At 37.6% G+C, this 23,073-nt stretch overlaps 5 protein-coding genes and 1 non-coding gene across 7 annotated transcripts; 5 read left to right on the top strand and 1 right to left on the bottom strand.

Annotated features, from left to right (window-relative positions):
* The first annotated feature begins 303 nt into the window (after nucleotides 1-303).
* LOC106411913 (serine/arginine-rich splicing factor SR45-like) lies at nucleotides 304-3,597 on the top strand. The gene is made up of 12 exons (XM_048766416.1): nucleotides 304-574; nucleotides 729-794; nucleotides 1,018-1,106; nucleotides 1,312-1,358; nucleotides 1,445-1,525; nucleotides 1,619-1,778; nucleotides 1,862-2,039; nucleotides 2,231-2,296; nucleotides 2,430-2,543; nucleotides 2,828-2,897; nucleotides 3,000-3,037; nucleotides 3,259-3,597. The coding sequence occupies exons 1-12, from the start codon at nucleotides 393-395 to the stop codon at nucleotides 3,317-3,319; spliced, it is 1,152 nt and encodes a 383-aa protein (XP_048622373.1). The 5' UTR covers nucleotides 304-392; the 3' UTR covers nucleotides 3,320-3,597.
* A 554-nt stretch (nucleotides 3,598-4,151) lies between these two features.
* On the top strand, nucleotides 4,152-7,785 carry LOC106402965 (pentatricopeptide repeat-containing protein At3g24000, mitochondrial-like). The gene has a single exon (XM_013843789.3). The coding sequence runs from the start codon at nucleotides 4,529-4,531 to the stop codon at nucleotides 7,340-7,342; it is 2,814 nt and encodes a 937-aa protein (XP_013699243.2). The 5' UTR covers nucleotides 4,152-4,528; the 3' UTR covers nucleotides 7,343-7,785.
* Nucleotides 7,527-7,599, top strand: TRNAR-CCG. The gene has a single exon. It is a non-coding gene; the product is annotated as a tRNA-Arg (tRNA).
* A 992-nt stretch (nucleotides 7,786-8,777) lies between the features above and the next one.
* On the bottom strand, nucleotides 8,778-11,055 carry LOC106405325 (organic cation/carnitine transporter 3-like). The gene has a single exon (XM_013845888.3). It carries the CDS (start codon nucleotides 10,413-10,415, stop codon nucleotides 8,880-8,882), a length of 1,536 nt encoding a protein of 511 aa, XP_013701342.1. The 5' UTR covers nucleotides 10,416-11,055; the 3' UTR covers nucleotides 8,778-8,879.
* Nucleotides 11,056-13,159: 2,104 nt separating this feature from the next.
* On the top strand, nucleotides 13,160-16,854 carry LOC106405505 (cation/H(+) antiporter 1-like). Its single transcript, XM_013846027.3, has 4 exons — nucleotides 13,160-13,777; nucleotides 13,858-14,835; nucleotides 15,071-15,999; nucleotides 16,289-16,854. The coding sequence occupies exons 1-4, from the start codon at nucleotides 13,619-13,621 to the stop codon at nucleotides 16,566-16,568; spliced, it is 2,346 nt and encodes a 781-aa protein (XP_013701481.1). The 5' UTR covers nucleotides 13,160-13,618; the 3' UTR covers nucleotides 16,569-16,854.
* Nucleotides 16,855-17,076: 222 nt separating this feature from the next.
* LOC106403196 (putative cyclin-B3-1) lies at nucleotides 17,077-22,344 on the top strand. Of its 2 annotated transcripts, none has more exons than XM_013844045.3 (24): nucleotides 17,077-17,223; nucleotides 17,485-17,524; nucleotides 17,611-17,671; nucleotides 17,764-17,799; nucleotides 17,878-17,932; nucleotides 18,027-18,075; nucleotides 18,161-18,254; nucleotides 18,437-18,472; nucleotides 18,768-18,822; nucleotides 19,029-19,083; nucleotides 19,175-19,232; nucleotides 19,460-19,514; nucleotides 19,632-19,677; nucleotides 19,787-19,877; nucleotides 20,024-20,078; nucleotides 20,301-20,588; nucleotides 20,671-20,793; nucleotides 20,873-20,962; nucleotides 21,056-21,217; nucleotides 21,309-21,368; nucleotides 21,457-21,555; nucleotides 21,649-21,827; nucleotides 21,919-22,092; nucleotides 22,171-22,344. In XM_013844045.3, the coding sequence occupies exons 1-23, from the start codon at nucleotides 17,209-17,211 to the stop codon at nucleotides 22,052-22,054; spliced, it is 1,938 nt and encodes a 645-aa protein (XP_013699499.1). In that variant the 5' UTR covers nucleotides 17,077-17,208; the 3' UTR covers nucleotides 22,055-22,092; nucleotides 22,171-22,344. The 2 variants fall into 2 exon arrangements, with proteins under 2 accessions (XP_013699499.1, XP_013699498.1); XM_013844044.3 differs by having other exon boundaries at nucleotides 18,024-18,075.
* The last annotated feature ends 729 nt before the right edge of the window (nucleotides 22,345-23,073 follow it).

Genomic DNA, 23,073 nt, shown 5'->3' with positions numbered 1-23,073 from the left:
TATTTAAGCATATTTCATTAATGTAACTGAAAAGACAAATAATAAATTAGGCAGTTTTATTCGTTTTATGATATTTCATAAATGCAACTGAAAAAAACAATAAAAAAAAAAGGAGTTTAATTAATGGAGTAAGAACATTTTCAAATAGGTACTTCTGTTTTAATAATATAGATATGTATATTTATATCTGCCTTCTTATAACTTAAAGAGACGGTTAGATGATTTAGATGCATAAACAAATACCCGCCAGTTATCTTGCGGTATTTTTTTTTAACAGGTTGTAATAAATAAAGAACCACAATTGAAAAAAAAATTCAGAGTCTCTCTCCTCTTATCTTTTATCGGTTAGGGTTTTGAAGCAAGGTTTCGCTTGTTCGTCGCGATTATCGCCCATGGCGAAACCAAGCCGTGGCCGTCGTTCGCCTTCCGTCTCCGGGTCTTCATCTCGGTCCAGCTCCAGATCTCGTTCGAGTGGGTCCAGGTCTCTTTCCCGTTCGAGATCGCTCTCTTCTTCTTCGTCTCCTTCGCGGAGCGTCAGTTCAGGGAGTCGTAGTCCTCCACCCCGTGGAAAAAGGTTAGTGCCTTCTTTCGATTTGGTAATCTGGGTCTTTTAAGAAGTGGGTTGGATCCAAAATCTGGAATTGGAGACTGTTGGCATTGAACATATTTTTTTATTGGTAATAGCTTATTCGTAGTGTGACGTGAATTGTTGTGATCTATCTTTACAGTTCTGCTGGGACTGCTAGGCGAGGTCGCTCTCCTCCTCCTCCAAAAGGAGCCTCTTCACTCTCTAAGTAATCTCCCCACTCATAACTAGTTTAGAATGTCAATATTGGCAATTAACATCTCTTTCTCTCTCCCTCTCTGTCCAAAATTACATTAGTTAATGTGGTGGTACCTTTTCAACTAATTGGTAGTGTTATTGTGTTGGTATCTCTGCTTGAGAGTCTTGAGTGTTTTAATACTTTCGTCACATCCTAACTTTTTGCTGATTTTACAATCGAATTCTAATTTCAGGAAAGCCGCACCTATTCAAGAATCTCTTGTTCTCCATGTTGATTCTCTTAGCAGGAATGTGAATGAAGGCCATCTCAAAGAAATATTTGGTATGTTGATTGCTCTTCCCATATTCCTTCTTCTTGTTCTGATTTCATTACATGAACTAAGATTAGTAGTATATAGGTCATTACGGCCATGGATCATCACTGGCATTATGGTTTTTGTATTTTGTTTCGTTTGACCAATTTGCTTGGCGTTATGTTTAAGTCTTCACACTGTGTGTTAGTAATGATCTCTTCGTCGTGTTTTTAGGCAACTATGGTGAAGTTGTACACGTGGAACTTGCGATGGATCGAGCTGTAAGTTTCTCTTTCGGTGTTCTCTGTTGTTTTATGTGATTACTTGTTAAGATTTTTTTTTTCTTAATTTCTTTGCATATTAACAGGTTAATCTTCCAAAAGGATATGCTTATGTTGAGTTCAAGGCAAGAGCTGATGCTGAAAAGGCTCTGCTGTTTATGGATGGTGTATGTCTCTTCCCAAATATGAAATGCACTATGTTATTAACTCAACATATTGTCTGAGAAATTATTCATGCTTTTTTTGTTTCCTTACCGCAGGGCCAAATTGATGGAAATGTTGTTAAAGCCAAGTTCACACTACCACCGCGTCAGAAACTATCTCCACCCCCTAAACCTGTCTCAACTGCACCAAAGAGAGAGGCTCCAAAATCTGATAGTGCCGCCATTGAGAAAGTTGGGCCCGGGCGCCCAAGAGAGAGTACGTCTATGTTTATATTTTTTTGTTATTGCTGTGATATATACTTTATATGGTGTCAATGATTATCATCAATATGTGATTAGCTTCTCCAAGAAGGCGATCACCTCTACCTAGGAAGTTACCTGATTCTCCCCCTCGCCGGAGGCCGAGCCCTCCTATCCGCCGTCGTGGTGATACACCGCCCAGACGCAGGGCAGCATCGCCACCTAGAGGCCGTTCTCCATCTTCTCCACCTCCAAGAAGACAGAGATCTCCTCCAAGGTTAGCTGAAGTGGTACCATCTGTTTTATGTGGTGTTTTCTTTTTCTTTTTTTTTTTTGAATGAATGTTAAATTTATTCAAAAAAACCTGTTTACACCAAATGCATACATATGTTTAGCTATACACAGAAAAGTCTACTCAAAATGTGTGGTGTTTTCAGAATCAATTGCTCACTTCTTGTTTGTCAACAGGGGCTCCCCTAGAAGAATCCGCGGCAGTCCTGTTCGAAGACGGTCTCCTCCTCCTCTAAGGCGAAGGTAAGTCTATGCCATTTCACAAAGTATCCCCCTAGTGATTGGAGGATAGGAATTACTTCTTTGTTAGGCTATCGTACTCAGGACATTAGACCTGAAAAATGTCTGTTTTGTCTTTGAATTGGACGTGTTTCAGGTCACCTCCAAGGAGACTACGCAGTCCTCTCAGAAGATCTCCAATCCGCAGGCGTAGCCGATCCCCAATTCGTAGGCCTGTTTGCTCTCGGTCAAGGTCAATCTCACCCCGCAGGTATGTTTTAGCCGCTTTAAAAGTGTTATTAGGGTTATAGTTGATATCTCCTGGATTTTATTTAGCTGCAGTGGTATGGCTGAGATAGTACACATATGATGATACAAGAGTCATGACATGTTTTTTCAATCTTGCATAATTTACGTGTATACTTAAAGTTACTACATTGTGTTATCCTTGTATCTCGGTTTGTGACAAACTGATGCCAAATATGACTTTTAAGTTATATAGATCTATGTGGAGTCTCTGTTAGTGGTGTAAAATTTGTCTTTGATTGTAAGCAGGGGACGAGGTCCAGCTGGGAGACGTGGAAGGTCATCTTCTTCTTACTCTAGTTCGCCAAGTCCCAGAAGGGTAAGTATCTGATGCGGATCGCTTTTTAGCTATAAAATTGCTGATGACTTGTTGAGTTAGTTGTTTTGATTTCTAACCTGTGTGGATTATTAAAACTAACAGATTCCTAGGAAGATTTCGAGGAGCCGCAGTCCTAAGAGGTAAAACACTTTCTTTGCTTAACACTAGTCCTCATCTTAAAGCTGGAAACACTGTAGTCTGTAGCATGCAGTAGTGTAAAAATGCTCCACTGCTAAGTTATGTGTAGTTAATGTGATTGTGATGAAACAAAGACCAGAAGAATTGGTTCAAACATTATGTAAATCTTTTAGCTCTCAAAGTCTAATTACAGAGAATGAGTTCGTTGTTGCGTAATGTGTAGGCCACTGAGAGGAAAAAGAAGCAGCAGTAGCAGCAGCTCACCGCCTTCTCGCAAAACATAACAATGTAATAAAAAAACATATTATCTCTCGGCTGAAGTTTTGCCAGTCAAATGAGAGTTGTGGCTTTTGTAGTTTTTATAGTTTTGGATCTTTTAAGCATATTTTGTGCATCTCCAGCTATAGAACTGATTTGGATTTCAGTATAGTCTTATGAGTTAAAGACGAAGAACTGTTTGTTTCTTTTTTTCTCACCAGCGTGTTAAAAAGCAAAGAGAACTTGTTGAAATGTAATAAATGGGATGAACACGATCTTGTTAGGTGTTTTTATTTATGTCTCACTCTCAAGTGTTCTTTTTGTTGTTGTTGTTGCTATTCCTCAAGTGGTGAATTGTTTTTCTAGAATCGATTTATCATAATAACATCCAAGTGGTTGATGTAATGTCTTCTCTACAAACGATCGTAGTCATATCTCATCCACTCCATTTATATGAGAAAGATCAGTTACTGGTTAGTAGCTTTCTGTCTTTGTTATCAAACACACTTTTGACGCATATACTTTTGTTGGACTATTTCTCTTAAGATGTGTGATCCATGCAGGTAGTGACTCAGAATGCAGATTCATGAAAGTGGAAACTCAAAGTTGGTGCCCTTGATTGTTTTTCACACATCTTCGATTTTTTTGTAAACACAACGATTTGTCTCAAATATTGACATAAGTCTCAACTCCAAGAAGATTAGCAAAAGCATGTGTATGAATGAGACTGATATCAAAATCTCAATTGACCAAAAGTAAGGCCCAAGACAAATCTCTGAGGGAAATCATGTGAAAGCCTATTAACTCATAACCCATTAAAGAAAGCCCATTAACATTAGCTCTTGAAGGCTGATGATCTCAATAATTTGTTGTGAAATCATTTAAACTTCCCGGGAACAACAGACGAATCAGAGCTGGCCACCTGTCACCGCAAACTCCTGTCTCGCCACGGCGGCGAATCTCGACTACTTCGTAATTTATCCCCCCGCCGTTTCAAGACGCGGCGGTTCTCGACATTGCAATGTTTGAAAAACGTGGAAGAAGGAGAAGGAAGAAAATTCACCAGCTTGAGTGGACGTTTCTCGCTCTCAGACCATTGGAGCCCGGAAGTATCTTGCTTTCACGAGAACGGTTTCTCTCAGATAAGTAAGGAAACCACGGGAAGATCTGTTCACGCGCTATGCGTCAAAGGATTGGTTCGTACGAGCGTTCTGCACATCAACACTTTGATCAACATGTACACGAAGTTCGGCCGAGTCAAACCCGCGCGCCACCTGTTCGACGAAATGCCTGTGAGAAGCGAAGCTTCTTGGAACACCATGATGTCGGGGCTCGTCCGCGTTGGATTGTACCGGGAAGGGGTTGGTTTTTTCAAGGATATGTGTGGTCTTGGTGTTAGGCCAAGTGGGTTTGTGATTGCTAGTTTAGTGACAGCTTGTGGTCGGGGAGGTTGTATGTTTAAAGAAGGGGTTCAAGTTCACGGCTTTGTGGTTAAGTCCGGTTTGCTCTCTGATGTTTACGTGAGTACTGCTGTTTTGCATCTCTATGGGGTTTATGGGTTGGTTTCGTGTTCGAGGAAAGTCTTTGAGGAGATGCCTGTGAGAAATGTGGTGTCTTGGACTTCGTTGATGGTTGGTTACTCGGATAAGGGCGAGCCAGAGGAAGTGATTGATATCTATAAAGGTATGAGGGGAGAAGGAGTTGGGTGTAATGAAAACTCCATGTCTTTGGTTATCAGTTCTTGCGGGTTGCTTAAAGATGAGTCATTGGGGTGTCAGATTATCGGAGAGGTTATCAAATCAGGACTGGAGAGGAAGCTGGCAGTGGAGAATTCGCTTGTGTCCATGTTTGGTAACATGGGAAACGTAGACTATGCAAAGTACATCTTTGATCAAATGTCTGAACGTGACACAATTTCATGGAACTCGATTGCTGCAGCATATGCTCAGAATGGGCACTGTGAGGAATCGCTTTGGGTTTTTCATTTGATGCGTCATGTTCATGATGAAGTGAATTCCACCACCGTGTCAACTCTGTTATCAGTTTTGGGTCATGTAGATTTCCACAGATGGGGTAGAGGAATACATGCTTTGGTTGTTAAAATGGGGTTTGATTCAGTTGTCTGTGTGTGCAATACTCTTTTGCGAATGTACGCAGGCGCTGGAAGATCAGAAGAAGCAGAGTTGGTGTTTAAACAAATGCCTGCTAAAGATTTGATCTCATGGAACTCTTTGATGGCTTGTTTTGTCGAGGATGGGAGGAGCTTAGATGCTGTAGAACTTCTCTGCTCGATGATAAGGACCGGAAAATCAGCAAACTATGTGAGTTTTACAAGCGCGTTAGCTGCTTGCTTTAGTCATGAGTTTCTGGATAAGGGCAGGATCCTTCATGGGCTTGTAATGGTCACCGGTTTATTTGACAATCAGATTATTGGTAATGCGTTGGTTTCTATGTACGGAAAGATAGGCGAGATGAGCGAATCCAGACGGGTGCTACTACAGATGCCTAGACGAGATGAAGTAGCTTGGAATGCTCTAATTGGCGGCTATGCTGAGGATGAAGATACCGACAATGCACTGGAGGCTTTTAGAACTATGAGGATGGAAGGTGTTCCTGCAAATTATATCACAGTGGTAAGTGTTCTTGGTGCTTGCTTAACGCCCGGTGATTTGCGTAAACATGGGAAGCCATTACACGCTTACATAGTTTCTGCTGGATTCGAATCGGATGAACACGTGAAAAACTCGCTTATCACTATGTACGCGAAATGTGGTGATTTAAGCTCGAGTCATGACCTGTTTAATAGATTAGAGAATAGGAATATCATCACGTGGAATGCTATGCTTGCGGCGAATGCTCACCACGGTCATGGAGAAGAGGTGCTAAAACTTGTTTCAAAGATGAGAAGTTTGGGGTTGAACCTAGACCAGTTTAGTTTCTCTGAGGGACTTTCCGCTGCTGCGAAGCTAGCGGTCCTAGAGGAAGGCCAACAGCTTCATGGTTTAGCTGTGAAACTCGGGTTTGAACAAGACTGTTTCATCTTCAACGCTGCTGCAGACATGTACAACAAATGCGGTGAACTAAACGAAGCTGTGAAAATGCTTCCACCATCTGTTAATAGATCACTTCCCTCGTGGAACATACTGATATCAGCTTTTGGAAGACACGGCTATTTCGAGAAAGTGTGTGAGACTTTCCATGAGATGGTGGAAAGTGGAACCAAACCAGGCCATGTCACATTTGTCTCTCTTCTTACAGCGTGTAGCCATGGAGGATTAGTAGACCAAGGCCTTGCGTACTACGACATGATTGCTAGAGATTTCGGTATTAAACCGGCCATTGAACATTGTGTTTGCGTGATTGATCTTCTTGGGAGATCAGGGAGGTTAGCAGAAGCTGAAACCTTTATATCGAATATGCCAATGAAACCAAACGACCTCGTATGGCGTAGTTTGCTAGCTTCCTGCAAAATCCACGGAGATTTGGACCGTGGGAGAAGAGCAGCGGAACATCTCTCGAAGCTTGAACCAGAGGATGATTCTGTTTACGTCTTGTCTTCGAACATGTTTGCAACAACAGGGAGATGGGAAGATGTGGAGAGTGTGAGGAACCAAATGGGTTTCAAGAACATCAAGAAGAAACAAGCTTGCAGTTGGGTGAAACAAAAAGACAAAGTGAGTAAGTTTGGTATCGGAGACAGAACTCATCCGCAAACATTGGAGATATACAAGAAGCTACAAGACATCAAGAAGCTGATCAAAGAATCTGGGTACGTAGCGGATACAAACGGGGCGTTGCAAGACACAGATGAGGAACAGAAAGAGCAGAATCTTTGGAATCATAGCGAAAGACTAGCTCTTGCTTACGCGTTGATGAGTACACCTGAAGGCTGTACGGTTAGAATCTTTAAGAACCTTCGCATATGCAGTGATTGCCACTCTGTTTACAAGTTTGTTAGTAAAGTTGTAGGACGTAGAATCGTGTTGAGAGATCAGTATCGGTTTCACCATTTTGAGAGTGGTGTGTGTTCTTGTAAGGATTACTGGTGACAGAGGACCTTGATTACAGTATAGCTTACAGAATACTTTGATTGAGGTTTTTTTTACCTTTTTAGTATCAAGATTCTGCAGTATTTGAATTTTACTTGAGTTGGCTGGCTGACTTCATTCTTTTGAAGTAAATTGATTAATGCATCTTGTTAAACTTTTTAAATGTATCTTGTTTGCCAGACAAGGCCGCGTGGCCTAATGGATAAGGCGCTCGCCTCCGGAGCGGGAGATTGTGGGTTCGAGTCCCACCGTGGTCGTTTATTATATTTTTATTATGTTTTCCTAATCGTTATTATTTTCACTCTGATCCTTTGCAACATTCCAACAGTGTCGGTCCAACATTCTCAATTTTTTCTTGATGTCCTAAGCTCATTTAAAATTTTATGCCTTTGTTATTCATGTAAAAATCTTTTTATGCCATATATACAACTAAAATTTTCGCTTATATGATACGGGCATTTCCCTAGCTTATACCCGAGACCGGCCCTGCATTTCAAAAGCAAAGATGGGATCAAGCTATGTTTCAAATTGACATTTAATCAGTGAAATCACTCTGGAAGTTAGACGTTCATAATGCTATATGTCAAAAAAAAAAAAAAAAAATCCCCTTCGATCATGTCTAACTTTTATACTACAAATTTTTTATGTCTTTAAACTCTTAAACAAATTTTGGCGTTTAAATAAGAGAAAAAGATAAAAATAGCACTAAATCAAGTTTTTGTTCCCAAACTAGTACTCAAGGTCAAAAGTCACAAAAATAGCACTTAATGTTTTATCAAAAGTCACAAACTTAGGGTTTAGAGTTAAAGGGTGAGGTTTAGGATTTAGGGTTTAGGATTTAGGGTTTAGAGTTTAGGTTTTAGGGTTTAGGGTTTAGGGTTTAGAGTTTAGTGTTTAGGGTTTAGGGTTTAGAGTTTAAGGTTTAGGGTTTAGAGTTGAGAAATGAGGTTTTGGGGATAAGATTTAAGGAGAAACTTAGAATGGTGCTATTTTGATCATTTTAGTTTTGGAGTGCTATTTTTGTGATATAAACTTAGAAAGGTGCTATTTTGGAGATTTGTCCTTTAAATAATGTTTCATTAGCCTTAACTCATAACCAGCCATGAATTTAACTAAGTGAACAATTGATTTTTTCTCTATTTATTTATCATTATAAAGATACTACTTTAATTATTTACAAATGTTTATACTATTAAAACATGATTACGGTTAAAAATAATAATATTTTGTTTGTTGGTAGTGAACACCTCTCATTCTCAGCACTAAACAAATGGAATTAATGCATCCAATGAATCATATGATCTGTATCATGTCAAGTTACACTAGTTTAGACTGTAATTAACCATGCATCCTCGCATTATTGCATATATATGCGGATTGTTTTGTAATATATTTCAGAAATTAGCCTATAATATTATAGATTCATAAGTACGTATTCAACTATTAATTGTTTGAATCAAAGACTGATCAACCAGTTAACACATGCACATTTTTTTTACCATTACATCAAATGAAGCTAAAACATTATCATTCACCATCAACCAATAATATGTTCTTTTGTCAAATTCTTAGTCTCCTCCTCATCCATAGTGTCACATAAAACACTTCCTCTAGTCTCCGGCAACCCAACCACAAACAATCCAAACAGCCCTATGACCAAACCAAACATTACATACGACCAAAACTGATTTTCCCGACCAGCAGCAACCATCACCGGACTAAAAACGCCGCCCAACACCAACGCTTGCCTCACCATCGCAAGCGCCGAGTTCCTCACACACGTCGGAAACAGCTCGATAGTGTAAATAAGCGTCATGTTAAACGCGGTGCACGCGCTGAAAAACGAAACCAGCTCTAACACAATCTGTAACGACCCTATTTGTCGTCCTAGCGACGCGATTAGGACGCTAGAGATCCCGCTTAGAGCTGTGAACCCGATCAAAGCCTCTCTTCTCTTGATTGTATTCATGAAGAAAAACGTTATTAGAAACGCTGGGAGTTCAGACAAGGCGTTGAACACAACGCCTAAGTAAAGATTGAAGTTGAGATTCGATAATGTTAACGGCATTCCGTAGTAAACCATACCGATACCGAATCCAACCGCCATAACCGCTAATAATCTCTTAAGCGACCACGGTTTCTTCACCAAGATCCTTAACGCGTCGTAAACGTCAGGGTTTGATGACTCTTGTACATCAAGACATAAGTTGGAGAAGCTCATAGTGATTGCGTTTGATGAACCAATGCTGTGGAGAATCGAGACTGCTTCCTCTTTACGGCCCTTTACGATTAGCCACCTAGGAGACTCCCAGACGAAACATCGAACTAAACAGCAGTAGATTAGCGTTGGTATCGATGTCCAAACGTAGAGATACCTCCAAGAGTTTCCGTTATTGATGTAACCTAACAACGGAAGCGTTAAAAACCCTAACGTGAAGCACAAGAAACCCATCGCACCGACTTGTCCACGCCATTTTTTACCGACTAGCTCAGTCGATAGAACTAGCGCGCATGTCCCCACCGTGGCACGACCAAACCCGTTCAAGAATCTCAAGAACGCGTAAACCCAAATGCTCGTCGAGAAAGCCGTTAACATGGAAGACAGAGACATTATCAGACACGACAGCAAGAGCATGTTCTTACGACCGACGGATGAGTCAGCGAGCGTGGACAGAGCTAGGCCGCCGATCAGACAGCCGAGGAAGAAGGAGCTTGCGGGCAAGCCCTTGACGAGCGAGCCGGCACATTGTAGGCCCCACTCGGATATTGTTGACACGTGTGGGTTAAAGTCCCAAGACCAGGTTTCGTTGGGTAAGGTGCAGAGGTTGGAGGACGAGTTGCATCGGTCCGAGTCGAGGCAGTGCCACGTGGGCTCTGAGTCGGTAAAGACGGTGATGAATGTTTGCTGAGCGTCGAAGACCCAAGCGAATGAGACTAGAGCAGCTTGGAGAAACTGTGCCCACCCGAAGTTTCCGATGCACTGCTCGATGGTTTCGTCGAGGGATCTTGGTGGTGGAAGCTTTGACTCGGACGAGTTGGAATCGGAGAGAAGCGGCTGAGTCGAGTCGGCCATATGGAAGAAGCGTGGGGTTTGTTTTGTTCCTTTTTATGTTTAGTTTGATTTGAATGTACGTAATCTATATATGGAGAGGGTAATGCAATTTGAGCGTATATAATATATGTATACAAGAATATTAACACATTACAACGTATAATATTTGGATGCACTATATGTTCATGACTAGGATCCAGCAGGATATGTCTGCATGTTGTAGGTGTTTCTAAACATAAATTTGAAAAATAATATCAGATTTATGATAAAATAGAATTTTTTATAGAATTAATAGTTATGATTTAACTTATGAAAAACGCATTTTATTAGATATTTTACAGTAAGATATGAGGAATGGGTCATACATCATTTTATTGGTAAGAACTTCAAAGATTATGGTATGAATGATCTCATAACATAAAACGGCGGTAATAGTTTAATGAATTATTCTCAGTTAATAAAAATGATATTGACACCGGAAAAATGATGTACTTTTCTTATTTAAAAATAATAATGTATGAAAAAGGATTTAACTTCTTTTTTTAAATCACAACTTCACTCATAAATAACACAAATACTGATAAACTATCTTTGAAGTATTAGTAAGATTTCTTATAATACTATACTAGACCCTGATCCGCGCGCCAGCGCGGATATGAATTTTCAGTTTTTAATTATTTATTTTATTAAATGATGTATTTGTAATATTCGTTCATATTATATTCATTAACTAAATTTTTTTTTTTGCATCTTAAACTATCTATTTTTTTACGAATGTGTGATATCATATAAAAAATATTAAAAAATGAGTATAGAGTTAATTATATAATTTTAAAAACAGAATTTTTTTTTTCGTGTGCGATATCATATAAATAATGATCCGCCCAGTTAACAAAAATCATGATTATTTTATGTGTAATTTTTTTATTTTGACCATTTCCTTAAAACTATATTAAATTTTACATATTTTAATTTGAATATTTTTAATATCTTTACCTTTTTATTTGAAATGCAACTCAATATTTTTTTAACAATTATAACAAAATATTTAAAAAATATTTTTAGAATTTGTTTGAAAAATATGAAAATTACATTTTAAATTAAAATTATCCTAAAATATGATAAGTTTTGATGTAAACGAAAACTCAAATTATGTCAAAAATAATGATATTCAATGATAATAACAATTTTAATTGATTATTTTTTAAAAAATACATTTACAAAAATATTGTTTGAAAGAAAATTCATTTATCTTTCAAATATAAAATGAAAATATTATAATTAAATAATAAAAAATATAAATAAAAACCATAAATTTAGCAAATAACAACTGAGTTATATTATGCTAAAATTTTCTTTCTAACAATTTATCAAATGACAAATAATACCATATAATTTTTTTAAAACATAGCCGTTCTTACATATTTTTTGAATAAATAATTATTTTTAAATTTAATCAACTGAAAATAATATCCGTACAATTGTGTGAGTCAAATTCTAGTTTTATTGATGCATGTTATATATTAGTGTTGCATGTTTTAGGTAACATTTTAATGATGCACGTTTTTAAAAATCTCCATTATTAAAATTATGCACGTAAGGATAACTCATGAGTTTTTTGGTTGATTAAATGACATTATGTACAAATTTATTTAAGGATATTTCATTAAGGTAACTGAAAAAGACAAACAATAAAATAGGAAGCTTAAATTCATTTAAGCATATTTCATTAATGTAACTGAAAAGACAAGTAATAAATTAGGCAGTTTTATTCGTTTTAGGATATTTCATAAATGCAACTGAAAAAGACAAAAAAAAAGAGTTTAATTAATGAAGTAAGAACATTTTCAAATGAGTACTTCTCTTTTAATAATATAGATTCGTAAATTTTACATTATTGGTTTGAATTCTTGCTCAATTGAATCACTATAAATATAAAATGTTGTTAACATAAAGAAGAACAAAAAAAATCCTCAAACACACATAAATGAAGATGCTCTTTAGCTCCTCAGGCCAACAGAAAAAAGAACAAAATATGTTTGTCGTCCACCTCTTACAAAAGAGAAAATAACAAAACTTCTATGATGTTGAGGATGGTATTTAACTCAAATCACACACGGTACGTTATTTAATTATATGATGTTGAATATGGCTTAATTTTTCAGGACCTCCTCGTTGCTAGCTAATTGACTGCAGCCATACACAATAATTAGAGGATTTTGGTCTCCAATTCTTATTGTTCATCTTTGATGTGGCTGTGTAAGAAACACCGGTTCATTTGATCAGTGTGGTAGCCAGTCTACTCTTTAGTATTGAGTACGTTCTTTCCGAAACTAACCGGATCAGCCGAAAGGGTTTATCATAAAAAAAAAACACTGGTTCATTTGATCATCTTCATATAAATATATATTCATTATTTTCAACGGATCTTAATTATTGTAAGACGAGTACAAAATTGTGTAACCACCGTATATTCTTATGTTACTATAATTACCAAGTTGCGCTAGTTGCTGGACCTGGACAAGATAAGCTTAATCTTTTGCTTGACAGGTAGTGGCGGACTGACTAAGTAGAGATGGGATCACATGAGTCCATGATACATCTTATAGATCGTATGCAAAATATATGAAGTGTTAGCAGAAATTTTGGTTAAAGTTACATATTGAACACCAAAAACCAGCGTTTGACTGTTGTCCTAACCCCAATTTTTTTTCTATTGTTGGATTCGCCACTGATAACAGAGAACATGGGAGAAGGATGTCTTTTGGAATGTATTTGGTCTGGTTATTTGGAAGCTTACGTAATCTTACATATTTTAAAGTAAATAGATCTCTAATTAAATATACAAATTCATGGGAGGCATAATTTTGTTTCATTGTATACAATTATATAGATGGACGCACTTGCTGTAAAAATACCAAAAGGTTATATTACATGCATTTTCGATTTTAGTAATTTTATCCGCTTTTAATGAGGAACACTAGATATATATCTTGAGAAGAAAAAAATGGAAAAAGTTAATGGCATGGAGTAATCAAAGGATAATCACGTAAAATCAGTAAATGCAAACCCCTCAAAATCTAACAAAAACAATAAAACATTGAGAATATTTTCTAAAAAATATATATTCTTCGATTTACAATAAATCTAAGATTCTTTTACAGAATTTCTGTTTTTTTTTACCGCACTAATCCTTGAAGAATGCTCCAAACCGAATCAAGAAAATGGATCCAAAAACGTTGTTTTGCTTACCAGAAGGAGATGCCTTGTTTAATCCACTCAACACCATGTTTATTCAAATGGCTTGCATTCTCGTCTTCTCTCAGTTCTTCTATCTCTTCCTTAAACCCTGTGGCCAAGCCGGTCCCGTTGCTCAGATTCTCGTAAGTTTATATTCACTAAGAGTAACGTGCAAGAAACATTTATATATTTTAGAAACTAACGTTTTGTTTGTTGTATTCAGGCAGGGATTGTGTTGAGTTTGCTCACAATAATCCAAAAAGTTCACGATTTCTTTCTACAAAAAGAGTCAGCAAGCTACTACATCTTCTTCTCATTCCTTTTACGTACATGTTTCATGTTCTTGATCGGTCTCGAACTCGATCTTGACTTCATAAAACGAAACTTGAAAAACTCCATTCTCATAACCTTTGGCACATTACTCTCTTGTGGCATAATCTGGATCCCTTTCCTGTGGTTCCTCGTCCACTTCCTTCACATCAAACAAGACTTCTTAACGTTTTACCTAGCCTTCCTCGTTACCTTATCCAACACGGCGTCTCCAGTAGTCATCCGCTCCATCATTGATTGGAAACTCCACACGTCCGAGATCGGACGGCTAGCAATCTCCTGCGGATTGTTCATCGAGATAACCAACATATTCGTCTACACCTTTGTCATATCTTACATCTCAGGGACAATGAGTGGCGATATCTTTGGCTACATATTCGCCACAGGAGTTATAATACTGATCAATAGATTCTTAGCTGCATGGCTCCCGAAACGAAACCCTAAAGAGAAGTACCTCTCTAAAGCTGAAACTCTCGCCTTCTTCATCCTTATTCTAATAATCGCGTCGACCATCGAGTCCAGCAACATAAACTCCACGGTGTTCGTGTTTTTCATCGGATTGTTGTTTCCGAGAGAAGGCAAGACTTACAGAACGTTGATCAACCGGCTGAGTTACCCTATTCACGAGTTTGTTCTTCCGGTTTACTTTGGTTACATTGGGTTTAGATTCAGCGTCAGCTCGTTAACCAGACGACATTACCTCGTTCTTGGTATGACGGTGGCTTTAAGCATCGTAGGGAAGCTTCTTGGAGTTTTATGCGCTTGTTCGTTCCTTAAGATACCAAAGAAGTATTGGCTTTTCTTGTCTACTGTTCTTTCGGTCAAAGGTCACATGGGTCTGGTTCTCCTCGACTCTAACTTGGCTTACAAGGTATTGCATTTTAGTTATTAGCACAACCGGATAAAACATTCGTCTTAATCCAAATCTTTTAAAAAACTACTAGATTGCATTGTCGGTTTTAAAAACATCCGGATGAAACATTAATTTTTGTAAAGAGATCACATGGTCTTTAAATTGTCGATAATTTTCTTATGGAGGTTACTTATATACTTCGGTTCATAACTTCTTCTATTTACTGATTCTTTCTCTCTATCTCTGTGTGTAGAAATGGTTTACTCCGGTAATAAATGATATGTTCGTTGCATCATTGGTGATCACGACTTTGTTAAGCGGAGTACTATCGTCATTATTACTTTGGACGCAAGAAAAGGGTTTCTCACACCAGAAAACATCGCTTGAGTTCCACGACACCAAAGACGAACTACGAGTGTTGACTTGTGTCTACGGTGTGCGTCAAGCTCGTGGACTAATCTCTTTAGTCTCTGCTTTACACGGAGCTTCTTCTTCGCTCTTCACGCCTTATCTCATGCACCTCATACCCCTCCCGAAGAAGCGGAAAACTGAGCTGTTGTACCACGAGCTAGACGAAGATGGAGTGAACGCCATCGGCGGAGACGATGAGTTTGGAACCAACGAAGGACTAGAGATCAATGACTCGATAGATTCTTTCACTAGAGACAGAAAGATCATGATCCGGCAAGTGAAACTCGTGGCGCAGATGGAGAACATGCACGAAGAGATCTGTGATGGTACCGAAGATCTTCGCGTTTCGATAGTGTTTCTTCCGTTCCATAAACACCAGAGGATCGATGGGAAAACTACAAATGATGGGGAAGTGTTTAGGGATATGAACCGGAAGGTTCTAAAGCAAGCACCTTGTTCGGTCGGTATCTTTGTGGATAGAAACATAACCGGGTTTCACCAGCTTCACGGGTTTGATTCGGTGCAACACGTTGCTGCATTGTTCTTTGGTGGTCCTGATGATCGTGAGGCTCTTTCCTTGTGTCATTGGCTTACTAGTAACTCTCAGATTCATCTCACTATCATACAGTTTGTTACGGATGATTCAAAGGTGGAGAAAGTTGTTGGAGACGCGGTGACTAAAGAAAACAACGATGTGTTATTGGAGATTGTTGGTGAAGATCACACCAAAGATGAAATTGATCGAATTTTCTTAGAAGAATTTTATAACAGGTTTGAAATTTCTCCATTGTCGATAATGCTCTCTTCTTATTACTACTGTACTTCCAGTTTTGTCATGTTTTTATTAGAACCGGTTTTGGACACATCCGGATAAAACATTCGTTTTGCCCCTTTGAATTTTTAAAAAGTCACATAGCTCCAAGTTATCGAATTTTTATATTAAATTTAACTATACCTAAATTTCAGATTCTGTTTTGTTTTTTTTATGAAGACTCGGTTTCTACGTCTTTTCTAGACCAGAAACATTGACCGGACTTGTGTTTGGTTTGTTTTTTGACAGATTTGTAACGACGGGGCAAGTTGGATTCATAGAGAAGCGAGTAAGCAACGGAACACAAACACTGACGATCCTGAGAGAGATAGGAGAGATGTATTCACTATTTGTAGTAGGGAAAAACAGAGGAGATAGCCCAATGACGTCGGGGATGAACGATTGGGAAGAGTGTCCGGAGCTAGGAACGGTCGGAGATTTCTTGGCTTCATCGAATATGGATGTAAATGCTTCTGTATTAGTAGTTCAAAGACATAGACATTCTTTTGATAGCTTTGTGGATGAATAGCAAACATTTCTTTAGTTTTACACAACAATATTTTTCTTTTGCACAAAGTCAGACTTTCACCATTTGAAAACATGTGAACCGGAGAATTTACAAGCTACATACACTCCTAAGAACAGGATTAATGCAGGGGCCTAGAAATGCTAAGGAGTGGGCTCCACCACAAGAGAGGAAGAAGCGATACCAAAGACGCCAGATCAAGCATCGAGGCTAGCACTGTTTCGCGGGTTCCACTGACACGTGGCGGCCCGCGATTGGTTTGTTTTTAATTTTTTTTTCTAAACCAGACAAAAAACTTAACAAAAAAAAAAGAAAAAAAAAATTAAGCACTTCATTTGGGATGCTGGGGTTATTTTTTGCCTGATTTGAGAATAAGCTAAAGAAATAAGAGGAAGCAAATAATTATGTTTATTTGAGAATTATAGATTGATGGGCCTAATTAATGGGCCTGATTTGTCCCCCAGTAAATGAGTATAAGCTCAAGGAACAAAATCGTAAAGTTTCACAAAGTTCAATTTTCAAAATCTTAAGAAGCGGACTCGCTCACCGATTCGCCTTTCGAAAAATTGCAACGGTAAAGACTCTCTCTCGTCGAGTCTCCGGGAAAGAGTAAGCGGAAGAAGATCTGGAGATTTAAGGAGAAATGGCGTTCGCTAAGGTAACTCTTTTTTCTTGAGGTTCCAAAGTTTCGTCAAGATTTTGGTCTTAAAAAAAAAAAAAAAACGAATTAGGGTTGTTATTATGTTCATCGGAGATGAGTTTGTTGCTGTTTACGCACGATTACACATTGAGATTAACCTTCTTCGTCGCTAATTGTGAAACGAGATTAGGGTTTTCAATCTTTGATAGACTTAGGACGGAAAGAACTTGAATGCGTTGTTACTTCAGTTACTATGGGGATTTCGGATTTGTCTTGTAGGCACCACGACTAAGTAAAGATGATGTCTTTGGAAATCGAGGTAAGACAGCTTGGCGAATTATGTTTCAACCTTATTACAAATGGTTCAGTTCTAAATATATATATACATTACTTATGAAACAACAGCGGTGACTAGGAGTTTCAAAGTTTATTCCGATAATCACAAGACTGATCAAGCCTGTATAGTGTAAGTTCATCATCTCTTGCTTGCATTCCTTTGGCAGTACTTTTTTTTTTTTTCGTTTTGCAATGTGAGTAATACTATAGCTGTTTATGCAGTGGTGCTGCTGCGCACAAGACTCGTCTTCCTTTAAGGTTTGTGGTTTTGATTATTAATGATTAGACATAACGAATGTTGAGAAATTAAAGTCTTCTGTTTTTTACATTGTTTAGGAAAAAACCTGTGACGATTAGCAACGGAGCAGCCTCTAACACAAACAATATGAAGGTTTCTCCCTTTCCCTTTCTCTGTGTTCAATGGACTATACGATCTTATGCAATTATTTAACATGTCAATGCGTTTTGTTCTGATTGAAAAGAAGGGAATTTCAGCAATCACAGGCCAGGACAAAAGCAGTAATGAAAATTCCGGTAAGCTTGAAGCAGAGAGTTATCATTACATTTTTCCGGGATGTAGTTTTGAAAGTTCACTCACAAGTTTTTGTCTCGTTTCCAGAGGAAAATACTAAGGTCACAAGAAAAGTGTTGGCTGATTTAAGTAATCTTGGTGGGAACACTTTAAGGCCAGCACTGCCTGGCAATAATACGGTGTAAGTTTTCTTAACTGTAAGGGTTTCTTTTCCTGATTTTTCGTGGATCAGAGTGGTTATTGCCCACTGTCTTCTAAATCAAACTGATTCTATGTTTAGGAAGAATATCCTTTTATAGTTATTGATTGTACTGATTTTATATCCTGGTCTAAAATTATTCTATTGAATATGCAACAATGCAGGAAATGGAAGGGTGTAAAATGTTCAAATCCGCAAAGGTATACAGTAATCATTAGCTGCTGCTATAGGCATCACATACCTACAGTAGCGTTAAACCTGTACATTTGGATTAGTAGCTTTTGAAGCCCTTTTGTCAATGAATTTTCCTCTTCCATTTTCTTTCATTCATTTCACTTTCATAAATTTGCACAGTTCATAAATTGTCTTCTTCCATTGGCCTCTTTTCATTTCATTTTGGTCAGCAGAAAGAATCTGCACAGTTCAATGCATAAACTATCTCATTTTTTGACAATGAGTTTAAAATGCTACCCTAACTGAACTTTCTGTGTGTAGGATTTCAGTTGGTTCTACCAGAGTCAATGATACTTCACTGAAAAAATCTACCAAGGTACAACTACTGTTTTGGAAAATAGGCGTATACTTTCAAATTACCATGACTAAATGCAGGTGTATCAGAATATCACAATTAATATTCATATGAGTTAAAGATAATATCATAAACGCTGTGACTTAGAACATGCGTTTTAGTTATCAAAATACCTGATTCCTTCATCCTTCTTGCAAGCCTTGATTCTAGTTTTTCTTCTGATACAGGTGAACGAGAGTAAAAGAATAACTGAAGTTGGAAACAATGGCATTTATAAGACAGGTGAATTAGTAAATGTCTCGTTTGTTTTCATGTCTACAGCCTGAGTTACCATTTTCCATTTATCTAAACTTTGGACGATAAATTTATTTAGGTCACAAAATCATCAAAAACAGAACTCTGAGCCTTGAATCAACTGCTGGTGGAACAAGGTACATTTATGCTAGTCTTGTCCCTAGTAGAATATCCCCTTCTAGTCTAGTTTGTAGAATATTTTCGAGAAGTAAATTAAAATATTGTTTATCTCACACATTACCCATCGACCCTCATCAAGTGACCTCTTGTTCATTCAACATAGCACGTTGTTTTCTATAGTATCTGCTGAGAATAACTCAATCTCTTTCAGTGGTTAACTTTCTTGATTTGTTTGTTCTTGCAGAAAATCTTTACCAGTTTTTAAAAGAACAAGCCTCACAGACAAGACCACAAAGAAGGTTGTCATTAATATACTTATGATATTGGTATTTTCTTACAGTCGGAATATCTGACTTAGTTTGACAACATGACTCTACTCACTTTCATTGATTCTGATTGCTTCCTTTTTCGTGCAGGAAAATGTCTCAAGCTTAGATTCAAAACAATTGGGTCAAGGTCCAGGTAACATGAATTTCCTTTCTACACTTCCCATGTGTGATGAAAATGTGTTTGTTAAAGCTGGAATGTGATTGGTTCGGTATCTCATATGAGTGCGGTTGCCTTGTTTCAGCCAGTAAAGTCGGAAACAGAGCCCTCCCTCAGCTAAGCAGCACCAGAAGTTATACTTGGAGAACCCGGACAAGTGTGGGATCTATACCATCGTAAGTAAATATGCTTGTTTCTGACTTCATCATTTAAGAAGTGAAGCTGGTGCTTCTCATCTTTGAAAACCAGAAAATTGTTTTTTTCTTTTAATTGTTGCATCCTGAGATATACGCAGCTAAGTTCATTTTCTTTTCTTGGTCAGGGACCTCAACAACAAGAGTAAGAATAACGTTCGTATCCGAAGGAAATCTATCAAGGTAATATACTGTAACTCCTTTCTAAGCTATGTATGCATAATGCAAGTGGCTCCTTCTCATAAAAATCCACACCATTTGAAGCTGTCTTGTTTTTCATCATTGAACTTCTAGCCCAGTCATTTTTTTCTCTTGTTATTCTGATCATTTCATGTGCCCATAGTCAAAGACATATTGAGATTTTTAGTTTAGTGAATATCTGATACGTTTTCTCTGCCACTCAAGATCCAGACAACTCTAAAGACCTCGCTGCAAAACCGTAGCCCTCTTAAGAAGCCCCCGGTCGGCAGACGTAAATCAGGATCTGTTTCTTCAATCCCTTCTACTGAAGAAGCCGCTTCGGCATTGTCACTTCCGGAACAGGTTGAAACAAAAGGTCTGAAAGAAGATATTCAAGAAGGGAGTTCATCCAATGAAAAAACAGACGCAGTGACGAAAGTGTTGGATGTTACAGCGAGGCCAAAATCAAAACGTAGAAAGTCTTTCACGTCTCTACTAGTGACTGGATTGAAGGTTCACAAATCTCCCAGCTATTGGCTTCCATGTGACTTCTTTTTTTCATCTAATGTTGCTAATATGGTAACTTTACTTGCAGTTCGATGGGAAGAACGATGACACTGAACAGAAAGAAAAACTTCCTAGCATTGATGATGAGTCCAATCAGCTGGAAGTTGCAGAATACGTGGACGACATATATCAGTTCTATTGGACTGCTGAGGTAATCCACTTGTTCCACACATATACCTATCTCTTTCCCTTATATTCTGTTTAAGCTTTAACTTGAAATGGGGTTGCAGGCGTTAAATCCAGCTTTGGGATACTACTTGTCAACTCAAACAAAAGTTAGCCCAGTTACGCGTGGAATTTTGATCAACTGGCTTATCGAAGTGAGTGCAGTTTCGATCGTTTTGATTTCAACTTGATATTTTCTCTACTCGGTACGTGAATCCTATATCTTGCTATTGACTACTTGTTTGCAGGTTCATTTCAAATTTCATCTAATGCATGAGACTCTCTACCTCACAATGAATTTACTGGATCGTTACCTCTCCCAAGTTCCAGTACAGAAAAATGAGATGCAATTGATTGGTCTTACTGCACTCTTGCTTGCATCCAAATACGAGGACTATTGGCATCCTAGGGTAAGTGACAATGATCCTGAAAGCCTAAACATCTCCTCAATTCCATATGGCATCAAACTTAACTTTCGAAGCTATGGTCTTTGTCGTGCAGATCAAAGATTTGATCAGCATCTCCGCGGAATCATACACAAGACAACAAATCCTGGGAATGGTAAAAATAAACGCTGTTTGACCCTTATGAATCTAGTTTGAGTTTGACATAACTGTTTATTTGCATTGCTTAACTTTTTTTCTTTTAGGAGAGGATTATGCTTAAACAGTTAAAGTTCCGTTTGAATGAAGCGACCCCTTACGTTTTCATGTTAAGGTTCCTTAAAGCTGCTCGATCAAACAAGAAGGTATGTGCAAAATCAAACAACTCGCTTATATAACCTGTTAAATCAAACATGTATATGTCTAGGCAGACATTTAATACCTACTATTTTTATCAGCTTGAACAACTAGCCTTCTACCTGATTGAACTGTGCTTGGTTGAGTATGAAGCCTTGAAGTTCAAGCCGTCATTGCTCTGCGCATCAGCCATCTATGTAGCCCGCTGCACTTTGCGTATGAATCCAGTTTGGACCCCGCTCCTAAACAATCATACCCACTACAATGTCTCTCAAATGAAGTAAGTAGGATCTGTTTAATATCACAATCTTGCAGATCACTTCACTGATTACATTGGCTAAGCTCCTCGTATTCAATTTGTTTCATCACAGGGATTGTTCAGACATGATCCTAAGGTTCCATAAAGCTGCGAAGACAGGAAAACTGAGGGTCACTTATGACAAGTACATGAGTCCAGATCGAAGTAACATCGCACTCTTGAAACCCTTGGATAAGCTTCCTCTTTAAGTCGAACTCTACTAAAGTCATGGCGTGCCTCAGCTAAGGTACTAAACCCTTGAAACTTGTTCTATTAGCTTCCTTCAGTGGAACTGATCTTGTTCATGCTTACTCCGGAATTGCAGGGAGATGCATCTACATGGACTCTAGCCAGATATTAAGAAGGCTAATGATTAGGTGTGTTGTTTTTTGGTGTGCTTAACAATGTTTTACTATTTCAAATGATCATAAAGACAAAACTCCAATGTATTGACAAATTAGTAGTATAAAGCTTCTGGAATAACATTGCACTTCTATGATTCCTCACAAGCTAAAAGTCAACCCCATCTACTCGTGTATATATATACTAGGTGTGCTGATTAATATATATTTTGAATAAAAGATTTAAAATTAGTTTTGGTATTTAAACTAATTTATTTAATTAGATATATATATATAATTTATTTTTGTATGTTTTATTTGATTTTCTGTAATCAAATTATAATGGTTTGTGGACTCTCTTTTCTTACGGTTTATATACAATTCTTTTATTTAATAGTTAAATTATTTTCTTGATTGAATCCGACTTTAATGAAGTTTCTTTCAATATAGAAGAGTGGTGATATCTGTCTAATTTTTTTTTTGTTCTAGTTCGGTAGTTTTAGAGTTATTTTCGTTATATAGTATTTCGAATAAAAGGTAGATGCTAAATTTTCAAAAAACAAAAAACAAATTCAGAGTTTATGAGTTCAACCCACATTTGATAGCTATAACCAAAAATATCTAATAAGCACAATATACCTCATTTGATACATTCATCTCACTGATACATTTTATTGGATTCTTAACGAAAAATGCATCATATAAATCTACTTTAAAAGATGTAGATTTTGGATCAAAATATTCTCTAGAAATAACGAAATCTTATCAGGTAATTTTGATTTGAAATCAAACACTTCTTGTAGTTGTGGATCAAAAATAATTCCAGTGACATTGAAGTTATTAGAAACAGTCCCAACTTTTGAAACAAAAAAAAAATACAATACCCA

Source organism: Brassica napus, chromosome C8 (genome assembly GCF_020379485.1).
Source record: "Brassica napus cultivar Da-Ae chromosome C8, Da-Ae, whole genome shotgun sequence".
NCBI classification, from domain to species: Eukaryota; Viridiplantae; Streptophyta; class Magnoliopsida; order Brassicales; family Brassicaceae; genus Brassica; species Brassica napus.
This window is presented reverse-complemented; position numbering and strand designations above follow the sequence as displayed.

Excerpts from the sequence above, each read along its gene's own strand:
- LOC106411913 (XM_048766416.1), top strand. The coding sequence starts at position 393 with ATGGCGAAACCAAGCCGTGGCCGTCGTTCGCCTTCCGTCTCCGGGTCT. Across the intron at positions 2,040-2,230 it reads AGACAGAGATCTCCTCCAAG|GGGCTCCCCTAGAAGAATCC; the intron begins GTTAGCTGAAGT and ends GTTTGTCAACAG. Across the intron at positions 2,297-2,429 it reads CCTCCTCCTCTAAGGCGAAG|GTCACCTCCAAGGAGACTAC; the intron begins GTAAGTCTATGC and ends GACGTGTTTCAG.
- LOC106402965 (XM_013843789.3), top strand. The coding sequence starts at position 4,529 with ATGTACACGAAGTTCGGCCGAGTCAAACCCGCGCGCCACCTGTTCGAC.
- LOC106405325 (XM_013845888.3), bottom strand. The coding sequence starts at position 10,415 with ATGGCCGACTCGACTCAGCCGCTTCTCTCCGATTCCAACTCGTCCGAG.
- LOC106405505 (XM_013846027.3), top strand. The coding sequence starts at position 13,619 with ATGGATCCAAAAACGTTGTTTTGCTTACCAGAAGGAGATGCCTTGTTT. Across the intron at positions 13,778-13,857 it reads GTCCCGTTGCTCAGATTCTC|GCAGGGATTGTGTTGAGTTT; the intron begins GTAAGTTTATAT and ends TGTTGTATTCAG. Across the intron at positions 16,000-16,288 it reads TTAGAAGAATTTTATAACAG|ATTTGTAACGACGGGGCAAG; the intron begins GTTTGAAATTTC and ends GTTTTTTGACAG.
- LOC106403196 (XM_013844044.3), top strand. Across the intron at positions 18,076-18,160 it reads AAGCAGTAATGAAAATTCCG|AGGAAAATACTAAGGTCACA; the intron begins GTAAGCTTGAAG and ends TCTCGTTTCCAG. Across the intron at positions 19,084-19,174 it reads CAATGGCATTTATAAGACAG|GTCACAAAATCATCAAAAAC; the intron begins GTGAATTAGTAA and ends AAATTTATTTAG.